The 22,578-nt window shown below is 38.2% G+C and overlaps 1 protein-coding gene across 1 annotated transcript in view; it reads left to right on the top strand.

Moving 5' to 3' along the window:
* Positions 1 to 22,578, top strand: part of LOC124215123 (ADAM metallopeptidase with thrombospondin type 1 motif B) — a 58,647-nt gene that overhangs the window by 3,947 nt on the left and 32,122 nt on the right. The window contains exon 2 of the mRNA XM_046618111.2: positions 6,050 to 6,255. Coding sequence (XP_046474067.1) covers positions 6,183 to 6,255 — 73 coding nt within the window. The 5' untranslated portion in view covers positions 6,050 to 6,182. The remainder of the gene's footprint in view (positions 1 to 6,049; positions 6,256 to 22,578) is intronic.

The raw sequence follows: 22,578 nt of genomic DNA, 5'->3' as shown, positions 1-22,578 counted from the left end.
AAGGTGAAAAAAACCACAACTAGAAATTTCTCCTTCTCGAAGCCTTAGTTTTCCACAACAACCGAGATGGTAAATTTCTGCCTCTTGCCTTGATCAGTTTCATTTTCTTATTCTGCACTTGCCATTTTTTTTTTTTATTCCAGACGGGTGAACGCTACTTTTCTCAATAGGTTAAAACGCGGATACAAATATGGAGCCTGCATAGAAAGTTATACCTGATAATATACTGTCATTATTGCAGACAGGCTTCACCGTGATTGAAACTCTAATTAATATCACGAACGGACCGAGTCTCGTGTGCAATCAGAATGCTTTACCTGTTTTCAGTTTCAATCATTTTATACAAGATTACGAAGGAACGTTACGTAAGAATGTCGGCTCGTTTTGATCGCTATATCTGACTGACATTTTGACGCTAAAAATTTTGTGTTCACGCTTCAATTAAACTCTCGCAACTATTTTTCTTACCGACAGCAGTTATCGACTGTGTGAAATCGTTTTTGTACCACTTTTTAGTTTTTTTTTTTTCCTCTGCAATGTTTTCAATATTCAGCAAAATAGATATCCACGTTAAGTTTCTCAATGAATCGTCTTTGAATTCAGCTACTCTGACTTTCAGTTGAGAATCATTTGCTGATTTCCTTGTCACGTGATGCAAGAACGCAAAAGTCACTTCACACTCAATAGTTGACAGTTATTTTGCATTTATGAGTTTTTTTGCAGTTATAAGAGTAGTTTTTCCAATGACTGTACATCCTGTTTTTTTTTTTTTTTTTTCAACGCTAAGCGATAAAATAATTCTTCATATTTCACATGGTTTTGTCAAAATCACAGAAACCTGATGCTTTTCGTAAACTGGTCGACAGTTTGATCGTGTTTTCAGAAATCGCTGACAGATTCATCTCCAACGATATTTTACAAATTTGAGACAAATCAAAATGCGGATTTGAATTTCAAAAAAATATCAACTGAGAAATCCGAAAGAATTAAACAGTCGTTATAATAAGTATTCTAAAAAAATCGAATCTTCCGATTATGTTCAGAATCGTTATCAGTTCACTCGAATTTACCGGTTACTTGATTCCACCGACAAATCGTAAAAGTCGCAAAGCGGATTGGTCACTCACAGCGGCGATTAAAATCTTTCGAATTTCGAACGAATCAATTCGCTTCTATCAGTTCACCGGAAATTGGCTATCCCGATCAGAAATCGGCGATGTCCTCTCGGTTCCTAGCGAATAAATCACTCGCCGCGAAGCAGGGAGCGTGTCACAAACATTGAACGGAAGTGCCCGCAAAGTGCTGCGGGCGAAGTGTCAATTAACCGAATGTTGTCGCAGGTTAGTTCGGTAGTAATACCTTCACTGTACGGGCTTCTCGTTCATCGGCTAATTATCGTTTGCCAACAGCCGCAATCCCGGACCCTCGGGCTGCGTTCTCTTCTTTTTTTTTTTTTTTTTTTTTTTAGCTTTTCTCTCTTTTATTCCTTTGAGCAATGTTTACGGTGCGTACCGGATGTACGTTTCAAATGTACACAGATGATTGATTCCCGGGTTTTGCTATCCACGCGTCTCTTCTGCTCTCTAGTCCGGTCGAAATAGAACTGAATTGAATACATTCGGAACAGGACTGCATTTTTGTGCACAACCGTTTTTTAACGCCCAGGAACTCAAATCTGCAGCCAATTTTTAGCCGCACAGCCAGCGTTTTCAGAAAACAGTAAAATTTGACATTTTTGCGGTTTCGTCAAAAACTGCTATCGATGGATGAAAAATGACTTGACAATCGTGTAGAGCGGAAAATTCTACATCGAATTATGTCCTTATATGTCGGAAATGAAGTCGAATTAACAAATTGACAAAAAAGGAATTTCACTTATCGACGGTTTTTGGGGAATTTTGGTGAAATCGTTTAATTTTTCGCAATTTTTTAATCCGACTCTGTTTCCGACACGCGAAGACATCATTCGATGTAGAATTTTCCGCTCTACACGGTGGTCAAATCATTTTTCATCTATCGATAGCGGTTTTTGAGGAAAACGTAAAAAACGTTAAGCTTTACTGTTGTCAAAAATGAGTTCAGATTTGAGTTCCTGAAGGTTGAAAACCTCTACACACAAAAATACAGCCACATCCCGAATATTTTTAATTCAGACCTATTTTGACTGGACTATTTCTCTGCAGATTTGAATTCCTCAGTGCGCAATTTGCGTACCGAAGTTTAGGAAACAACGTAGGAAAACTGGGAGCTAATTCACTCGTTGAAGTAAAAATCGATTCAATTCTGAACGAGGGCAGCTTCGATGACTGGACTTAAGTTCTTGGAAATAACAGGAAATGAATTGCGATAATTGAAATCACTTGAAAATCGTAATTCGTGCAGTGAACGCAAAACTGATTTCGATCCGTGAACATTCGATTGATATTCGTTCATTTCCACTTATTTCCCTGCAGCTTTGTAGCTTATTTTCATTGGTTCGTTTGCTGTGATCATTCCGTGCCGCTCTGTCCAAACCGGAATCACCTAAAATCCCTTGGAACGCTGGCAAATCATAAAAAATCAACGAAAATCACATGGTAAAGTAAAGAACTCAATAGTAATAACTCTGAAACAACGTTGATGAATGGAAATCGTCCGATCAATTTCCAAACGAATACGAAAATTGTACGCGTATTTATCACCTTTGGCAATTATTATTATGAGAAAGAATATTCAGGCTGGTAGATCGGAAGGTGAACAACAGGTAGCAACATTTCGCCGCCCACTCGTTGTGCACGCCTTCGATTATCTGGATCTTGCGGTCGAAGGATCTACGTGAATGATAGACCCACGTGTTCAGCGTCGCGTAATCGAATATCGTTTTAGTGCACGATTTGGTTGGTTGATCGTAAAAGTTGAAATTTTTTATTTCCTGCTACGTGCAGAAAGTTCATTTCAAGTATTTTTGCAAAGGGGCAATAAACAATGTCAATATCTGAATCATTTGTAAAGCCTGATCTTTTGGCCAAGTTCAATGTTTTCATTTCTTGAAAATTTGCGAATAAAGTGACAAGCGATAAATAGTAAATAGTTGGGCATATCAAAGTTTGTAGAAATTTAAAAAAACCGACTCTATTGCATATCTCACAATTAATAATTATTCAGTTTTTGTTTGAACACAGCAACGCAAATATACAGTTTTTTTTTTTTTTTCACTTGAAAACGTGAAAAATTCAAGGGCTTGGAAATTTTAGGCTTCATTGAGGAAAAACGATTCGTCTCACATTCACAAATTATCAAAGATAAAGGAGCAAAAGTTTTTGTACGTTAAGAGCTTCGGCAAGTGTTAACATGATGCCGAACAATTAAGTAGCTTGTGAAATTCTCCTACCGAATGCAATAAGTTGAACAATTATTTCCGTATCATTTGTCGATCATCGTCATTCGTCATTCGCTGACGCCATTGGTCAATATGAAACTGCGATATATTTCCACTAATCTAATCGCTGCGCTAACGTCTGTTCTTGCTCGAAAAATATTCGCACGTGTTTGCGATAAATTTTGACTCGATTGATGTTATTATTTATTTCAAGTATAAATATAAACGGTTTTCGTGTGAACGATAAGTTTGAGTGAAACAAGGTCAGAAGCAATTGTGAATATTTTTGATTCGATCGACAAGATTCGACATTTTTTATTTATTTGTTACTGGTTGTTACATTCAGTATTTATCAAATCATCATATTTACGGGCAACGAAGATCTCTTTAATAATTTGAAAATATAAGATACGAAATTTATGAATAAAGGCTTGAATATCCAAACTTTACTTCAAATCGCACAAAAATTATGAAATATCTTTCCGATCCGTTCGATATCAATCCACAGTGGCTAATTTTATTCAAAAGACTATTTTTTACTAGTTCACTGAAACACTTTTTTCATCGTATTGGTAGATTTAAATGTTGATTTGCACAATATTACATTGATATTGATCATGATCAGCAAATGTTATAATTGAACGGACTATTGAGAAAAAAGGCAAATTTGTTTCACTAACTTCTAGTGTATAGTCTTCGGAATAAAATCAGCCATCATGGAGTGAAATCGCACGAATCTGCTAAATTTTGAACGATTTTGAATAAAGAACGTATATCTGAGCTATGTTTACAATTCCAGTATTTCCTGTTTTTGTATTTTCGATGTGCGACTATCTCATACCAAAATTATTGAAAAGTACTGAACTTTGGACAACTAATCTCCATGAGTGATCACGTTATTAACGGAAATTAAAGTAGCAGTTTTACTTCTTCATGAACACTCAAAACAGGCGTAACTAGAGGCAGATTTAAGGTTATGTGTTACTCCTACCTTTACCGACCGAGCAAACTCACCCTTTTTCTTCTCATATTAAATAAACAAACGAACGCAAAGGGTTTGAATTTCGACGGTGCATCGCTTCTTTGTAGCGAAATTCAGAAAAGTTACTCATATCCCAATAATCGTCAAAAAACCAAACATTTGGGCCGTTTCCGTTCGTTTGTTTAGTGATTATAGGAAAAAAAAGTTGAATTTGCTCGGTCGGTAAGAGTCGGAATACCACGTAACCTTAATTAAGCAAAAATGTAATTGGCGGATTTTGACGGGTAGGCGAATACTTCGGTCTATCTATACGAATTTGCAAAAAATAATATCGGTGTCGATGTGCTCCATTCAGATTTCTGAGAAGATGTTACATTCATGCCCATGTATCGCCGCTACGCGAGTATAAGCGATCAATTCAAGTATTCGTCCCCTCTAACAGCTCGGAGATCTGATTGGACGGGAGTTCATCTGCGTGCTGATTTCTCCTCCCCTCTACGAGATTGAGATCACCTGTGCCTAACGAAGCGAATTAGAACGCAGTGTTTACCGCCATTTATGCAAATCAATTGCCTCTCGCAGTCGGCATACGGTATATACTGAAAAGTTGATGACCAATCGAATCTGAAAAAAATCTACCGATTCCACGATTCGATTTTTATACACCTTTATTCGCACGTTGATTGGCCGATGCGGGAAGCGAGAGGCTGCAGTCAATGTTGCGGCTGACGGAGAAGCGAATGAAAACTAATCCGATGAAAAATAGAGCTAACTTTATTCGCGTATTCAGGTTTTTTTAGTGAACGAAGATGAAGACAAGTTTTAATAAACGCTAAAGAAACCTCTTTCGGATTATTGAACATCGTTGAAAAGAATTGGGCATATCTTTATGATCGTAAAGCTAACTGTGAAATGTGGAAATTAAAAAGCTCGTTTTCATTTTCAATGTTGATTAAAATGGGGGGAATGCACTAACAATTTCAAACAAATGTCTGGACGTACGTTTCGTATGAAACGTCTAGTTTCAGCAAACGTAGTATTTGAAACGACTGAAACAAACTTGTACTTTCAAAGCTGCTTTGGGAGAAAGCTAAAAATACTGAAAATATGGCTTATTATTGAAAAGGGTTGAAAAATTTCTGGAGCTCACAAAGCGTGATTTTCAAATTGGAATTCATCATCAAAAAAGTGTATCAAAAGATTTTTAAATATGATAAATTGATAAACCATCTCTGTGAAATAACAATCACTCAGAGAGGCAAACTTCTAAAGGAAGACTTGTGCAGTGACAATTATAAAACTTTTGTCACTTTGTTCTGTTCGTAATAATGAAAGTCGCCTGTAGAAAACGGAGGAAATTCGATTGACGCGAAATGCATCTTTCAAAAACTAATTCATTCAAATTGAAGTAATTCAATCAAAGAAATTTGTTTCAACCGTCTTTGTACGGGGAGTCCGTATTAAAATTGCATTTCGCATAATAAAGTGTTGTAACGATTGTTTGCAAAAGGTCCGAAAAAAATTCAGTAACGACGATCGACTGGTTTTTGAAAATTTTGAACAACGTTCTTTGTTGCCATTTTCAAAGAATCAATTGCGTATATTTTTCTTTGAACGCATCGCGTTGATTGATCGCCATCACGTTATTTCAAAGTGCGTTAATTGTGATGAGGTTAGCTGAGAAATTAACATTTTCAATTTTCTTTCAGGAGAAACCAAACGGTTGTAATGATCGTGAGCGAAATAAACCATCCTCGGAACCAGTGAAACAACGCGTCCGTTATATTTGGGATTGAGAAAATCGGGTAATACAAACCGAAGCGAAAATCAATCTCATAAAAAATGTGGATTCTACTCGTCCTGCAAGCTGTTCTCGCGCAAGCTGCAGTTCGCATCAACGAACCAGCTGTAAGAGGTGAGTGAATTATTTTTTTTCTCGCACATTTTCATCGTGTCGAAAATTTCGAAGTGTGAAAATACCTGCGACACGAATCCAACTCGGTATGTGAAATGCATATGCCTTATTGCAACGTCCCAGTGGTGATAAGAAACCGGCAATTATACCGGGCCATAATCATCTGACAGAATTTCACAAAGGATTATCCTTCATTATGAGATTTGGCCGAGTTTGCGAGATCCACTTTAATCGCCGATCGCGATTAATTACAATGAAATTGAGCCAATTAATCAAACTAATCGCACCCAGTTACGGAGCAATTATTATATATATATATATATATACACCGCGAAAAACAGTCGAGCTGAAAGGTTTCTCCATTCGAAAAAAAACGAAACGTGAGTATAAGACGAACTCACAATCTCACCTTCGAATTTGCGACAGTGTTTGTAAACAATAATAAGCAAGCCGGTTAATTTTTTTTTTTGTTTTTTTTTGTTCTTTCTTTTTTTTCCACAATAAATTTTCGCGTATTATTTACGTGCGATTCGACTTCCAATCACGTGAACCAGTCAGTGATGACGCGTCTATGATATTTGAAAACCTGAAGCACGGTTCGTCCGCGTCGCAAAAATATTATAAATTAGCGATTGGTCATCGATTCATTTCCGATAGCGGTAAATAGAAAGAGACGGGCAAGTTGTTCGTCTGAATACAAATGCGCGGTTCGATTTTGTGCAATGTATCGGGTAATTATCATCGCGAAAAACATCGTCATCGAATTGATGAATTATTCATAAAACGTCCCCGCGATCATCGGATAATCGGTGTTTAAAGAAGTGCGCAAGCAGCTGATACTTTCGGCGGGGAAAAAATTATTCTAAATGTTACACGCTGTCTGGATAATTTTTATCTCAGACAATCGTCTCAGATGAATTCATCTTTGACCTATTTCAAGATGAATCTACAATCAAGACTCAGCTAACATGATTTTTCAAACATAATTAATTTACCGATCATAGTTTATCAAAAATGTCATTATCAATGAAATTCTTCGGAATTTATACCGACATCACTAAAAACAAAGATTTTCTCACGTCCAACGAATTTTATTCAATCTCACCAAATTCTCTGTAGTTTGAGTAAAAAATTATTCACAAGAAAAGCATACATTTTATTTACTATATGAGGGAGATATTTTTTTGCACGTCAAAAATTTTTCATGTAAATGTATATTAACTAATTTCGTGTTCTGATCGTTATCGTTTTGATTATTCAGATGATTTTTTGCACGAAAAATCAAATCTTTAACCAGATAATGATATTCGTCATCTTATACAACACTTGGTTGAAATCTGCATATATCACGACTAATGAAGATTTGTATCTGACGTCTGACGATACGCATTTCAATCGCATTTTAAGATTCATTCAAATGTCGAAGAAGGCTTGTTTTCGCTGTTTGTATAACACAGGTCAACACGAATTTTGACTTTGATAAGAGGGTATGAAATTTCGATAGATTTATCGATAGTTGGATGAAAAAAATATATATGCCCTGAAAAAGTTTGCTTTTCTATCCAGGAGAACGGTTGAAGGATATTTTAGAGAATCCATAGTTAAAATTTTTATTTATTCGTAACTCGAAACAAATATATTTATATGTAATTTTTATCAACTTTTACTGTCATATCAAATAACAGAATAGTGGGAAAAAATTTGAAAGTGAACCCTGTTACTTTTTCTTTCATGTTCATAAGTACTTTTTTTCACTAAACCCCAAATCTAGTCACCCATCATATTTTCGTTGCATTGGCCTTGATAACGTTGTTCGAAGTTCATAATATCTTGATGAAAACGTTCTTCTTGTTCTTCTGAGCACGCCTCCATGTTGTTTTCAAATTTATCTAAACGAGCATTCAGCATATGTACTTTTAGAGACATTCTGCAACCCATGGTTATAAAGTTTTTTGACATATTTTCAACTAGATCTTGGTAATTTTCATCTTTGTTATTCCCTAAAAATCCAGAGACTACTGCTTTCAAACTATTCCAACCTTTTTTTTTTCTGGCGGTACTTTTAAATGTACCGGAACTATTTAATATTTCTACGATAACTGAAAAAAATGTATCATTATCGAAACTACTCCAAAAGCAAACTTTATATGGAATATGGGTACTTGTCCTTTATTTTGGAGCATAATGAAAAGAAAAATCATAAAATAAATTTTAGGAAACGGAGGAAAAATTTTTGTGTAGATTTGTGTAATCACTGCGTTCGTTATTCATATTTGTACCGGTGATCGTATACACGGTACAGCTGTTCTAGAATTGAACAGAAAACGGCTCTTGGTTGTTCAGCAAACCCTCAAACATCAGGAAGGAACGTTCTATTGTCGAACCGTGAAGATGTGAGCCTTTTCCCCGCGCTGTGGATGTGCGAATTCTGTTTGTGTCCGTCCACACGGAGACGCCAGATGTTACGAAATTAGCGTCTAGTTGGAGCCAATTATCGTAATCAGAGAAAATTGCTCCGTCGAGGCAGTTTACCCAACATCACATTATATTGCCTTAACTACTCGCCCCGGTAAGTGCAGGTATGGATAATTTGTCCACCGGCTACGGGTAATCACCATCCTCGTGCCTACATAAAGATATTACACACGTATAGATATACATATACCTACAGAGTGAATTCCTAACGACTGCATGGTCCGGCCTTTGCTAGAATTTAATGCGCACGCGCCAAAGTCCGAGAGCATCTGTTTGCCAGGGCGACCAATTGTCATTAACCTAAAAAATTTTGACATTTGTCGATGTTGAGCGAAACTGCCAGCGACAACTGTCAAGAATTTTCAAGTTATATACATTGCGTGTGAGTCGTTTTTTTCGCTTGCTGTGATTGCTGTCGCATTCTTACCAAAAATTTAAAGCAATGATTGTTTGTTATTTTCACATACGGCAAGAGTTGCCTGCATATAGCAGATATTTTGCCGATAAAGCTTGTTTAGAATGATTTGCTTGAGTTTGATAGCAATTGAGGAGACATCTTGTTTCAATATTTCCAACAACGCTTTGCAACCATTGCTGTCTTTTTGTTGCAAAATTAGCACGCGTGTTTTTACGTGGATGTCGTCTGAATTTATGAGGGTTGGACACCCTGGCAAACAACTGCTCTCGGTTGTAGCGCATGCGCAGTAAATTAAAAACGTGTAGTCGTTAGGAATTCACGTTTTCATGTACAGAGTGAATTGCTAACGAGTAAATTATTTCATGCGCATGCGTTAAAATTCGAGATCACGAGCAGTTGTTTTGTCAGGGCGACCAACGTTCTTGAGGTTACACAGATCGCGGTGACCTGTCATCTGAATCCATGAATGTTGGTCGCCCTGACAAAACAACCGCTCGTGATCTCGAATTTTAGCGCATGCGCATGAAACCTTTTAGTCGTTAGCAATTTACTCTGAATATCCACGTTACTTTGTGCGGGGCTTGCGGCGTAAAAAAATTTACTCGTTAGCTTGATTTTTTGTATTTCGAGGTTAACTTCATTATACTTACAGAGACACTGGAGTAATAATCGTTACAGAAAAACCTACAACTAGCTTGTATGTTAAAAAAAAAAAATGAAGAAAAATAGCCAGACTTTGTTCTATCACCTCGGTTTCGTGAGACAATGAAATAAACTGTTAATAGTACTCTTTGTTCAACAGAGAAGAACGCAAAGATTACCACCGGAAACGAGTCGTAATTCTTTGATAATTACACGTTCTCCGCTAAACTAGTCATGAAAAATGAAATCAGAGCAAATTAACAACGATTCGAAGTTCAAAAACTACTAAAAAACTCGTCGAAACCATACTTCAAATCTATTATATAAACTATGAGTAATCGCTTAACCAAGCTTGTTTATATTGGAGTCAGTTTTCTGATTCAATTTCAACCGAAGTTTATATTGACACGCGGTAAAAGCATCGGTGGATAATCGATAAAGGCAGACGGAAAATAGAAGTAAATGATCAAAAGTGTTCGGGTAACGAATGAAGTGAAACAGCGATTTATCGCAGTTTACTTTCATTAACTGACTACTTAATAAAATTGATGTGATTTTATCCAATAATCTTTTTCTGGTATGCATCCGGTTGAAGCACTGTTGCATGGTTCCATTAAAAAATTCTTCAATATTTCCGTGGCTGCGCAGCCAACGAACGTAATCCGAAAACATTTACGGGATTCCACGTCGTAGTTTTAGTGATTCGACTAATTTTGAAATTCTATGGGGTAAGGATTGTGTGAAAAATTCAGTAAGCTTCAAAAAAGCAAAAAATATACGCTGTACATGCTCATATTTTCCAAACTCGACTCTTTTAAAGTACTTCCGAAGTTGGAAGACAGCGGTTCTCAGTTTTGATGTTCCGTTACTTTCATGCTGCTAACTTTAATCTCTCAATCGTTTTGGAAATCGAATAAGATGAACGTTATTGCGTTTAAAATGGAATCAGAAATACAAAGATACGTACTACTACATATTACTTTGAAAACTTTGCGTTTTTGTGCAATATTTAACGGCATAACTCGAGTTACGCAAAATATCAGACTAATTTCGATTCCTCAACGTCATTATTTGGTTTACAGTAAAACAAATACCTAACTTCGATTTGTCAGGGATTAAAAGGTGGAATGGCTGCAAAACAGAATAGTCACAATATCGAATTTTCAAAGACACGAAAATCGATTTCATCGAACTTCGAAGCGTATAAAGTCCACATATAATAGAATAGTAAAAAATTCAGTAAGGTAAAATGTAACATAAAGCCAAAAACTCGAAAGTTCACATTTTGGTTAACTTTTCACTGATGCATATTATGAAGATTTCACATTTTACCTTTTCTCAACCCTGTCCAATTATTTGCTAAAATTTCGAATTTCTGTTAGACTGATTTCCTAGTTTTTCGGAAATTCGATTCATGGGCCGTGGCATTAGACTTTTTGATCCCCGCCGATAAAAACCCACAAGCGAGACCTTCTATTTACTTGAATCACACATCGAGCAGTGTTCGTACATTCGGTGTTTTGCCTCACAGCCTCCAAGTGGTACCTCGTTTCCGGTGTAAAAAAAAATGTCCTTGTTTGTACCGCCGCGGTTGCATTCGAGTGCCGTTTCCATAATTACCCATCAGCCCACGCGACGCGGTTCATTACTTGGCGCCAGGCCTCGTGAAGTAAGAAATTCTGGGGCAGGGTTCAGGGTTCGGGACTTACACGCTGGCCCAGGGCCCGCGGGCCCAGCGGAGGAAACGACGGGCCCATTCATGCCGGCCGTTTGACGAGCATCGGTCCCAGTTGTGAATGGCTGCGCGAGGCGCGTAGGTGCCATGTAATAAATAATGCATACTCCTCGGAGTGCGTGGGCCCCTGTCAATGGACCCGTCGCATCTTCTTCGGGGGGCCCCGGGGCCCACTCGCGGGGTCCGAATAACGCGGCTGAATACATTAGCGATAAAGGCGACGCCTCGTATAATTCGCCTTGGGAAGAAGATAATAACAATAAAAAACAAAACGAAAAAAAAAAAAAAAATTGGAGAAAAAAGAAATGAATAAATAAAAGAAACGGACGTAAAACAAAATAAATAAACGAGTTAACGAGTAAAAATCACCGCCTGGTTTAACAGCCGTTTCCTTTGAATATCGGAAGCTTTGATCAGAGACACGATCTTTCGTCAACTGCGTTCCACGGCACTCGTGAACGAGGAGAGAAGGAGAGAAGGAGAGAAAGAGAGAAAGAGAGGACGGAGAATTATTTGGTGGAGGCTTCTGGATTCGATAGAATTTCCAGGAACTATCAACTCGTGTGTTGCTCGTCGCGCTCTCGACATTAATTTAGAGGCAGAAGGAGGAGGAAAAAACGTGTGTCTACATAGAAGAAAAAAGAAAGAAGGAAGAGGAAGAGGAAGAGGAGGAGGGGGATCATTATAGTTGAAACTACATCGGTCACACGACGCGTAATCGCTTCGTTCCTATCGCTGAATCACACGCCTGTCTATGTGTCGCGATGCCTGGCTTCTCTCAAACGCGACACAACTTTTGGCCTCGAGTCATCCTTCGATTTCTTTCTAATCTTTGCAGAACAAGCTGATATCCATCAAAATATTGCCTCTGTTGGTCTTTCGATTTCTCCAGCCCAGCCGATTGACTACAAACACTATTATGAATTTAAAATTTTTTTTTAAATATTTCAAAAAAGATTCTTTTCCAGAGCAGAGCCGAGGGTTAAAATGTAGAAAAGAAACTATTCTCATTCAAAAAATTGTTAGCTTTATCGATTGTCTATCACCGATTATCAATTAGCACCAGTTCCAGAGTATAAAGTAAGTGTAATTCTGCTCTGTAATTGATATCAATCTTTGAAGATATTTCAACGATTTTGAATTATGGGCGGGACAAAAGTTAATCTCAACTAATTCAGAGTGCTCAGCTTTTTCCTAGCAATATTTGAGGAATTTGAAAAATCTAAAGGCCAAAAGAAACTTCAGGTATAAAACAAAACATCTATGATAACGATTGACGTATAATTGATGAAATTTAAGTTATATCTTCTGTCATAATCACCGATTCCATTTCTTCTCATCGTCATTGAATCTGCCCATTTTTCAAACCATCGTGTAAGTTTTCAATCTAACGCAAAGGTTCAGCAGGACCTAATTGAAAAAAAAGTTCGATTATGCAATAATTCGAATTCGTCTGAACTTTCTTGAAATCTTAATGTTTTCCACGTAAAACAGCTGTGGATGTGAATTTCCGCCAAGCTCGATTGACTTAAAAAAAAAAAAATAGATTTGCTAATACGTGCAAAATAGACGACATTGAAAATTCCAAAAATCAAATTAATCACGGTTCGATACACACTAACGTAATACAGTGAAAGATGAAAAAGAGCATCGCTTTTATATAATCGAGAAGCAGCAAGAAACCGCGCAGCTTCATAGCCAGAAGCCAAGAAACATAAGAGCTGAGCTGCCAGAAGCGATTAAGACCAATCGTCGTTTCAATGCAGACCCAATTATTCTATGAGTAATTCGAAACGACTGCCGATAATTGTGGGGAAATATAATATATCCGCGTAACTCAGGCACGGATGATGCAGGAATTGATGACCTCACGGTGTATGTTGATCGATAGAATCGATTCACAAGTCGGTATCGGCTGTCAGCTTTCGATCGCTGTGTCTGAGCTGGGTACCTTGAAAAAACATTACGATACTCGCGGTCTGAACTCTCGGTTAAATTTCGGCTCAAGTCACGCCGATCGACGTGGATCCAACTGTCAAGGTGAGCTAGTTGTCACCGCGCTAACTTTTCTCTCTTATTTTATTTCTAACGGGGATGTATGTATGTGTAAGTAATGCCTGCGGGTATTTATTTACAAACATGTTTCCATCCTGTCGGTACTTCTAATCGAACCTCTCGAAACCTTGATTATATCCAGCTTGAAAATTGGTTCTGCGCTAATTATTTAAACACCCAGCTCGGCTTTTGTGACGAATGAACCCTCGCGGAAAAAAAAACCCAAATTTGGTGTAAATTCGTACCCCTGACTTTTTTCTTATGGGAAATTAGCATTATCTATGAGTCGGGGGTACGAATTTACACCCGAGTGGGGTTTTTTTTCCGTGAGGGAAAACCGTCGTCGTCAAAGTTCATCTCAAATTTTATGGGACTTTACGAACTTTTTATCTACATTTTTTCGAATTGCCCTTTAACTTGGTCCAATTTCCGACGAAGGATCAAAGTTTTTAATCCGACGTGTGTCAGCTCGTAAGCTCCAAACATTCACTCTAGAATATTTTCGAAGGGGATCAGTCGTCCGTCGATCGTTATGAATTCCGGAGATCTTGAAGTTCCGAAATTCATATTTACTCTATGAACATAAAGCGTGAATTTTTCTAAAACGTCAGAATTAATCGTATTGAAATAAAAAAAGTTTCACCCGACCCGTTTCCATCTTTGTGCTTTCGAAAGCTTGTTTCGCAGTCTTCACACTGTCAGTCGGTGATTATTCGTGAAAACTTTGACCTCAACAGCGAAACATGTCAACGACCACTGACGAGATTCGGCGTATAAACGGTCAGTCGAAATCCGAGAGACGTGACCCTTGACCCGGACGATTATCGCGGTGTTTTCACGTTGGTGAAAAATCGTGGGACGCGGGAAGAAAGAGAACGAAGGAATGAAAGAAGACTGCAGGTTGTGGAATCGCGGACCGAGGGCTGCGTTGACGTTGACAATAATGTTGATGTCAGGGCGGCCGAGGCAGAGCATGAATGGGTGGATCTCTTGAAAAAGAAATTTTCGCGCGTGGGTTTGACCACTCATTACCTATCGACCCTCGCGTCCCACGTGGCTGGCCACAAGTCCTCACACAAGACCGGTGTCTTCGGCTCGTCCGCCCGCACACATAATATCGGTGAACGACGAGAGAGGGAGAAAGAGAGAGGCGAAAAAAGAGATAATGATAAAAGAGACGAAGTTGGAGTCAGAGAGGAGAGGAGGAGGCGCGAAAAAAGAAAGCCAGAAAGCCGGCTGAGTGAGAAATAATAGGAGATAGTCTCGAGGACGAATTTGAAGGACTAACCATCTGGAGTTGAGGATGCATCTTTTCTTCTACCCGCGAATCGCAATTTAATCCTAATTATCCTCACGGAGCTTCTCTGGGAGTCTGTTGATTGGGGAATAAGTGAGATGTTTGGTTTGCCAAAAATTGATGCTTTTTATTCGATTTCTGATCGTCGTACACCGAGTATTAATTACAGTATTGGATTCGTAAGCTATGAAGATTGATTTTGAAAGTGCAGAATTCGAAGATATTGGAGTTATTGATAATAAAGTTTAGATATCGATGATTCGATTCAAATTGTTTCATAATTTGTAAAAATATAGTTGATGATTCATTGGATTCGACGGATACGATGGCTGTATTTTATTCAGAAGACTGTTTTCCACAAATTTACCGAAACTCTTTTTATTGTCATGCTCGAGACGTTAAATATTCTATTTTACAAAATCTCACCGAGATTGATTCTGATCAAAAAATTGTGACGTCGATTCCACTACTGAAAACCGGTTACGGTGAACGTGAAAAATAGTCTTTTGTATAAAATAAGCCATTGTTAAGTGAAATGGATCGAACTTGCTGGATTTCAACGATTTCATTAGAAGAGCATCCATATCCGAGCTTTTGTTTATGAATCCAGTATTACCTGTTTCAAGCGACCTCCGCAGCTAACGAATATTACAATCCGATGAATACTGAATGTGTGATTATCTCAACAACAAAATTAATAAACAATCTCGACTTATGACCAACCTGAAACATGGAATTAGTAGCGTTACTGTAACGATGCATGTTTAGGAAAAACCTGTAATTCGCACCTTTATGACTTTCCGAAATTTAGTAAATCGTTGTAAACAAAATACAGTATGATTCTAAAAATCCAACTCCTTAAAAATGATTCTCAAATTGCTGAATAAAGATTTTTTACCCTGACGTACCGTTACGTTTACGTTGCTAACTTCAGTCTCATAACCTTCTTAAAGCAGACAGATGGAAAATTCGTCTTCCGACTAAAAGTTGATGAAATTTATCGCTGACAGTCATTCCGAAGACGAATTGAAACGACTGTTGGAGCGTTTCCTAATTGTAACGTGGATTCTCCTTCCCTTGTCCTTTTCTCGTCTCCGATCATGGCGACGTTTCTTGAACAGATGAAGCGTGACCGTAACCGCATGCTACGGACACTCAAGCCTACCAACCAACGAACAGGCTGACCAACTTTATACCTACCTACCTGCGTGGTGAGTTGCTCAGGGTACGCTTAACGGGCATTTGCCTCGCAATCAAACCAATCAATGATAAATGCCTGCCTAAGACCGCGTAAATCATTATATCTATACTTCAATTGACAATTCTCAAGTTGCCCTCTCTCGGCTCACGTTGAGATTTATATTTTCACACATGCTCACGATCGCGCTTAGTCGCCACAGGATCTCGAACACGATTTGTATCGTCGGTTTTCACTTTTTGCGCTACAACTCACTGCCGAGGATTCGAATCTTAACGATGATTCAGCCGATCCTCGATTTGCATCGCATCGAGCCAAAATACTTTACATGTAACGTATAAAGTTCGAAGGAACTTTGAGGATCGAACGAAGTTCATCTTCGAACACTAGATTGCACTGATTTGCAATTATTCAGATTTATGCTTCACGGATTGCAGAAATTAGAGGAATAATACTACGCGGTAATTTTCCCGCGCCTCTCCTGCCTATGCGAGAAAAAAAAGAAAAGGTGAAAAAAAAATAAAATGGCGATAATTATTTAGCAGTATAGTTTAATCGACTAATTGGTTGTATTTTCCAAGAAATACAGATTGGCTTCAGATACGCACCGGCAGTTAACGTCACGAGACTAATTAATTCATCCTGGTTTACGAGAGCGTTCCAGCTTGTGGATTTTAAATAAAATTCAGCCAATTCGGACGTTCAAAAGAAACTTGGATGGAAAGACGAGGAAAATAAGATGGTATTTGAAATATTGTAACTTTATTGGCACGTGCAATGAAACTTTGTTCCGCAATATCTTTGTTGCGTTGCGAATCAAAGTTCAATTCGAAAGGTGACGAAGCCAGTTGCCTGTCTGAACTACTTGAGTCTCAGTTTACCGGTAGAGGAATTAGATACGAGATACGTACGTACTACACGTGTGGAATTATACATATATCAGGCTGCTAATTACTCAACCGGCAAGGCATTTGAAAGTGCGGCAAATAAGGCGTGTCGCACGCAACTTCGCGGAAACAATCTCATAACCCTCGTGTCTGATGTCTTCATTTGTTTCACCCTGTAATTTAGCCGTTATGGTGAAACGACGCGCTTTGTCTAATTGATTGAAAATAACGAGCGACATGTGCTGCAATTCTTTGGTCAAGGTGTTTTATACCCACGATTCGGTACTTTTCGAATTAATTTCACACTCGGGAATCACGTATTGGATATTAATGGCATTTATCTACTCGTGAGCTGAGAGAATTTCCGTTAAATATCCCGGAAAGAAATCTTACAATTATATGCAACAGCTTGGATATGAACTTTAATTTCAAAGTGTTTTAAAATTGAGAACAATCCATCAGATTTGATGGATTTCATTTTACCTTGGCTCACTTTGTTCGGTCAACTATTTTCAACAACTTCACTCGGAAACGATTTTTTTATAATGTTTTGTTGTCCAATGTTCAATTTTTCGGGATGAAATGGACATCGATTTGGATCAACAAATAGCAGTATTCGTCTAAGCATTCGAAAAAAATTAATCGTTACGGCGAAATTGTAGAAAATAATTGGCTAAACGAAATAAGCCAAGGTAGAGTGGAATCGATCGAATCTGATGGATTTTTCTTAATTTTAAAACAATATGAAATGAAAAATTCATATGTAAGCTATTGATAATAATATCAAGATTTTTTCAGGCAGATTGAAAGGAAGATGAAATTTATTGATATCCAGTGTGCGATTATTAGTAAATTCATCTGAGAAATGCATTTGACAAGGTATCAGCCTTTTGTTTTTCCTGTAAAGATATTACCAAGATTCCAGAGTCGTTACTTTTCAAACAATTTTAAATTTATGCCCCAAGTTTTTCAACAAAAAAATTCTCCCGAGTTACCGCAATTGGAATTGAAAAGCTCTCAGAGATTTTAATCAATCTTCTGGAATCGTTTAACACAGATTTACTTCCCTCAGTCACAGAATTACTTATTTTCTTACGCTTTTTAACCGGCGTTCTAAAATTCATTCGATAATTGTCACAGAGTATTCTAAACCGTTAAAATTTTTTTACATATAGGGAACTAAAAGCGGGACTGAAAGCTACTTTCTCATATATTTTTCAACTCAATGTTTCCACTAAGGGATTCCGCATTTGCAAGGGTCAGAAGTTGGGTCGCAAAAAGCACCGTTTCGAACCAGCTTATCCAATCGTGCTACAATTTTTACGAAATACTCTGAAAGAATGACGATTCTGCTTTTACAAGCCTGCCGATATTTTCTTGGGCAACGTTGAGCCGCTTTGACGAGACAACGAGCGGATTGATGTCCATTCAATGGAAGTTATTCTTTTCCTTCTTGTCCCTTTCCAGCTATACGTGGTCACCTTTAACTTTGACTTTTTCCAGGTAAGCTCATTGTCAGTCTCTTTGTGCGACTTGAAAAGTTGCTCAGGAAAATCGAGCGGCGTCAAAACAGACGCGAGTTTTCCAGAGTAACGAAATTTTCGCTTGTGCGATAACTTTTACACAAGCTGAAAACTGATGCTTGAGAAATCGAGTCGCATCTTCAAAAACAATCAAATCGATTCGCCGTGAAAATTTCTATTTCACGCTTTTGGCAAAATTTTAACGTTTGATCGGTATGAAAGTTTGAGAAATATAAAGGCTGCACCAGTCGTGACTAATTGTAAGTAAAAAGTTGGAAATCGTTTTATTCTATACAGTCAAAAGTGACGCGTATGGCGAAATCGTGCTGGTGAAGTTTTTTGTTCATCACGCTCATGATTCGTATAATTTTTAATGACATCAGGCCGTGGTACTTTTAGTCTTAACGATTTAATTCAATAACTTTATATGTTAATTCGGTTTCATTTTTCGTGAGGCAAGCGGCTAGAGTCAGACCATCAATGAGTCACTGAGTGAAACTGGTTTCTGTGGTAACTTCTGGTCTCGTCGATAACGGTTCGGTCACCATTTGAAGATTTTTAATCAGCCAGTCGTCTTCACCTTCCTTTTTCACCTTTTCACCTTATTATTTCTTTTTCTTCAACAGCTGAATCCGCGCCTTCTTGATGTACCTACCTACTCTTTAACTCTCGTCTTCGTCAATGTTTGAACAGGATTGACAGTGCAAATCATACGACGAACAGCGTTAATATTCCAATTCCCAAAGCTCCCTCGCGCTCTGTGGACATATCACACGTCTGAATTCATTTCGGGGTATTCGATTGAGAAGATTCCGCAACTTCTCTCCGTTATACCTATTCTAATGAAAGGATATCTTTTCACAGATAATTACGCCTAGCAGAGAACAATCTTTCGGTAAAGACTAGAACCGAAATAATTATTCCAACTCAATGACACAGACTTGATATTCATTATTATATGTAAAAATCCTGATCACGTTTCCTGAATCATTGAGAAGAATTTGCCTTCAAGCTTATTGTACGAACACTAATGACCTCAACGTTAATGTCGCGTGATATTCTCCATGGTAACTTTTTCCGATCCAACAAAAATCACTTTTCGAAACTTATCGTCCGATCATGTATCTCATGGTTTAATTCTTGGTAATTGATGATTTCCACACCAGAATGACTGAGCATGTTGAGGTGTTTGTTATTTAATTGGGTCTTTCTTATTAGCGTCTATTTCTTTTTTTTTTTTACAAGTCTTCTGTAACGAATCTGTGCGCCTGAATAAACAGTCTGTCCAGACCAGGAGCGATCAGCCGATGGCAATTTTTTCCTGACCGAATTTCGACAACACGAGAGCCGATCGGATCTTCAAAGAGCTCTTAGAGTCCAGGCCGGTATCAAATTGATGGTCGAACGTCGATCCACACGACAGGAGAAGGAGATACGATCGATTGTTGCCCGCTTGCTGTCGGTTGTTAATGCTCGTCTGTACACCGTATACCTATATACCCATGTATATGCTATATATATTTGTGTACAACGGTCCGCTGATAGAAACGTTAGTCTTGAACGATACCCAACTGTGGGAATCAGAAGTCCACGCCGTCAAAATGAGCATTCAGCCACTCCGTCAAGTGGGTACCTACAGACCAGCCGCCATAAGCGATGCGACGATAATCACCTCAATCTGTACTTCCGTCGAGGTGAAGTGTTTTCGTCATAAACTATACGAGCGATAGGAGGGAAACATGAGATCATTTCTCACACCGCGATGCAACCATTTCCAAACATATACATATATATATATATACTTGCGAGAGAAAACGCGGTAACTTTGCACGCTGAGTGACCGACTGCGCATGCGCAAAATAAACGAAATCTGTTGGGCCGCTAGGCAGGGCAGCCAACTCACTTGGAACCGGGCATAATTGTTACGACGACTCGAAACTGTCATCAGTCATCGATCAGTCCGCCAGAAAATCTCACCAAGCTTTCCCAAATCGCTACATTAACTATTTGAGATCTGCTTGACCGAAAAAAGTTTACATCACCTACATAACCTCCGTATGCTGCGATTGACAAATGAAACTTGAGGTGGCTAACGTGCAAAAAGAAATTCGAGAAGGTTCGCGCATGCGCGGTAAGTCAAGTTTCATCATTTTCTATCGGAATGTGTTCTGGAAAGACTTTTCGTACCAAAAAAGTGAAAAAATTAAAACCGTTTTCGAGTGGCGATATCTTTTCCGAAGCAGTTTGACTTACTTATAGATGTCTGCTGAGGGATTTTTTACTTTCCATTCTTCTATCGCAACCGCATGCAATCTATCCCCTTGGAACCTATAGAGTATGGACCTTTCATTTTCGCGCGGATTGTGTGTAAATGCGGTAATAAATAAGTAGTGATATACGTTCGGTGGGTATAAAAAGCGGCGTGCCGTTAAAGCCGCTCGAGTCTGCGGACCGAACAATAGAAATGATCCTATAATCCGGTATTTATGATTGCGATGAAAACGATTGGCAAGGATAAGTGTAACCCGGTTTCCGAGGTCTCCTCGCTTATACCGGCCGACATCTCGTGAACGTCACGAAAGTGATTCTTGAACGAGAATTCCTCACGATCTCCGCGAGAATGTCAACGTTTCTAAAGCTATGGCAAATCCAAGTCACGTATGAGACGAGTGAATAAATGTGTACTTTTCGCTATTCGTGACAAAGATGTCAACAGGTTACACATATGCTTTTCAAAAGATGCGAACGAGATAGAGAGTTTCGGATTATTCTGATTCACACTCGTTGCTGAAGTTTCGTTCATTTCAAAAACGGTAAACTTCACAATTGTATGAATGAATTGATCAAATTCTTCTGCAGCACAATGTACAACAAAGAACGATTAAATCAAGCTTCCAAAAGTGATATGTTGGAATTCATTTAGTCGGATTTTATCAAAAGTATCTCTTCTCAAAACAATGAAAAATCAAAAACATCATGTTCAAACGGATAAACTTCGGTCGTTAAGACATTTTTAGATTAAATAACCTTCCGATTTCTTTTTTTGATTTCCGAACCAGAAATAAAGGACAAATGTGAAACTATGTTGGAACAAAACTTGATCCATTTAAACGATATTCTCTGAATTTTCAGAGAACTTTTAATAATAAGTTATTCCAGTTGTTTTGATGTATCAAATTACGGTGGTAAGGTTATATTTCACGTATAACGCATTTCAAAATCCATCAATCACAAATGAAGTGCGAATAAATCACTAAGTGGAGCAGGACAGTTTTAGGCAAGGTTCCCCGCAAAGTTTTGACTTTCCGAAAGTGGAAGATGGTAGAAAATTGATGTTCGGGTGACGGTTCATCAATTGGGAAGATCGAGGAAAAATTGAGTCAATTTTGGAATCGGTGTCAATTTGGCACGACGGTATCAATTCGACGTCAGACAATGAGCAACGACGTGTTGCCTTTTAATACGACACGGGCGTCTCTCGTGCCTCTGCCTGCCCGGCTGGTTATCGCGAATAATTCATCACCGAACGAGTCAACCGTACAGAGCAATGTTGACAAATCACCTGAAAGTGTCCGCTTACCTAATTCATCACAGTCAACGTGATAGGCCTAATAAAGCGGTCGATTGATAAAACAGCCTCAACTGACGCTCAGTAAGAGCGATTGCAATACTTTCACACCCGAGATTATACTGCCAAGGCTTGAACATCGTTATTAGAGTGACGATCGATCCCGGGTTTTTTTCCAAAAAACAAACTAAACACCGGAAACATTCTTCTGGTGCCATTTTGATGGTGAAATCAACGGTACCAAAAAATTCCTCCGCAGTCTGTGATCCAAAATTTTGTAATATGTTAAGACTCGAGTTTCTGAACCACTATGTTTCGAAAAATCGAAGTTTTCAAGGCTTCAATCTTCATTGAAGAAGTCTAAATGATCAACGTACTGTAACGAACTAATAAATTGATGATCTGTAGTATGAATCGTTAAGAGAAATTTAAAAATCTGAGCAGTTATTTGAAATCCAAAGAAATAACATTAACCATATCATCCGGAACTGAGGAATTGAAATTCAGAAATTATGGTTCGTAAGG

Source organism: Neodiprion pinetum, chromosome 3 (genome assembly GCF_021155775.2).
Source record: "Neodiprion pinetum isolate iyNeoPine1 chromosome 3, iyNeoPine1.2, whole genome shotgun sequence".
NCBI classification, from domain to species: domain Eukaryota; kingdom Metazoa; phylum Arthropoda; class Insecta; order Hymenoptera; family Diprionidae; genus Neodiprion; species Neodiprion pinetum.
Note: the sequence above shows the minus strand (reverse complement) of the source record. Positions and strands in the feature narration are given on the sequence as shown.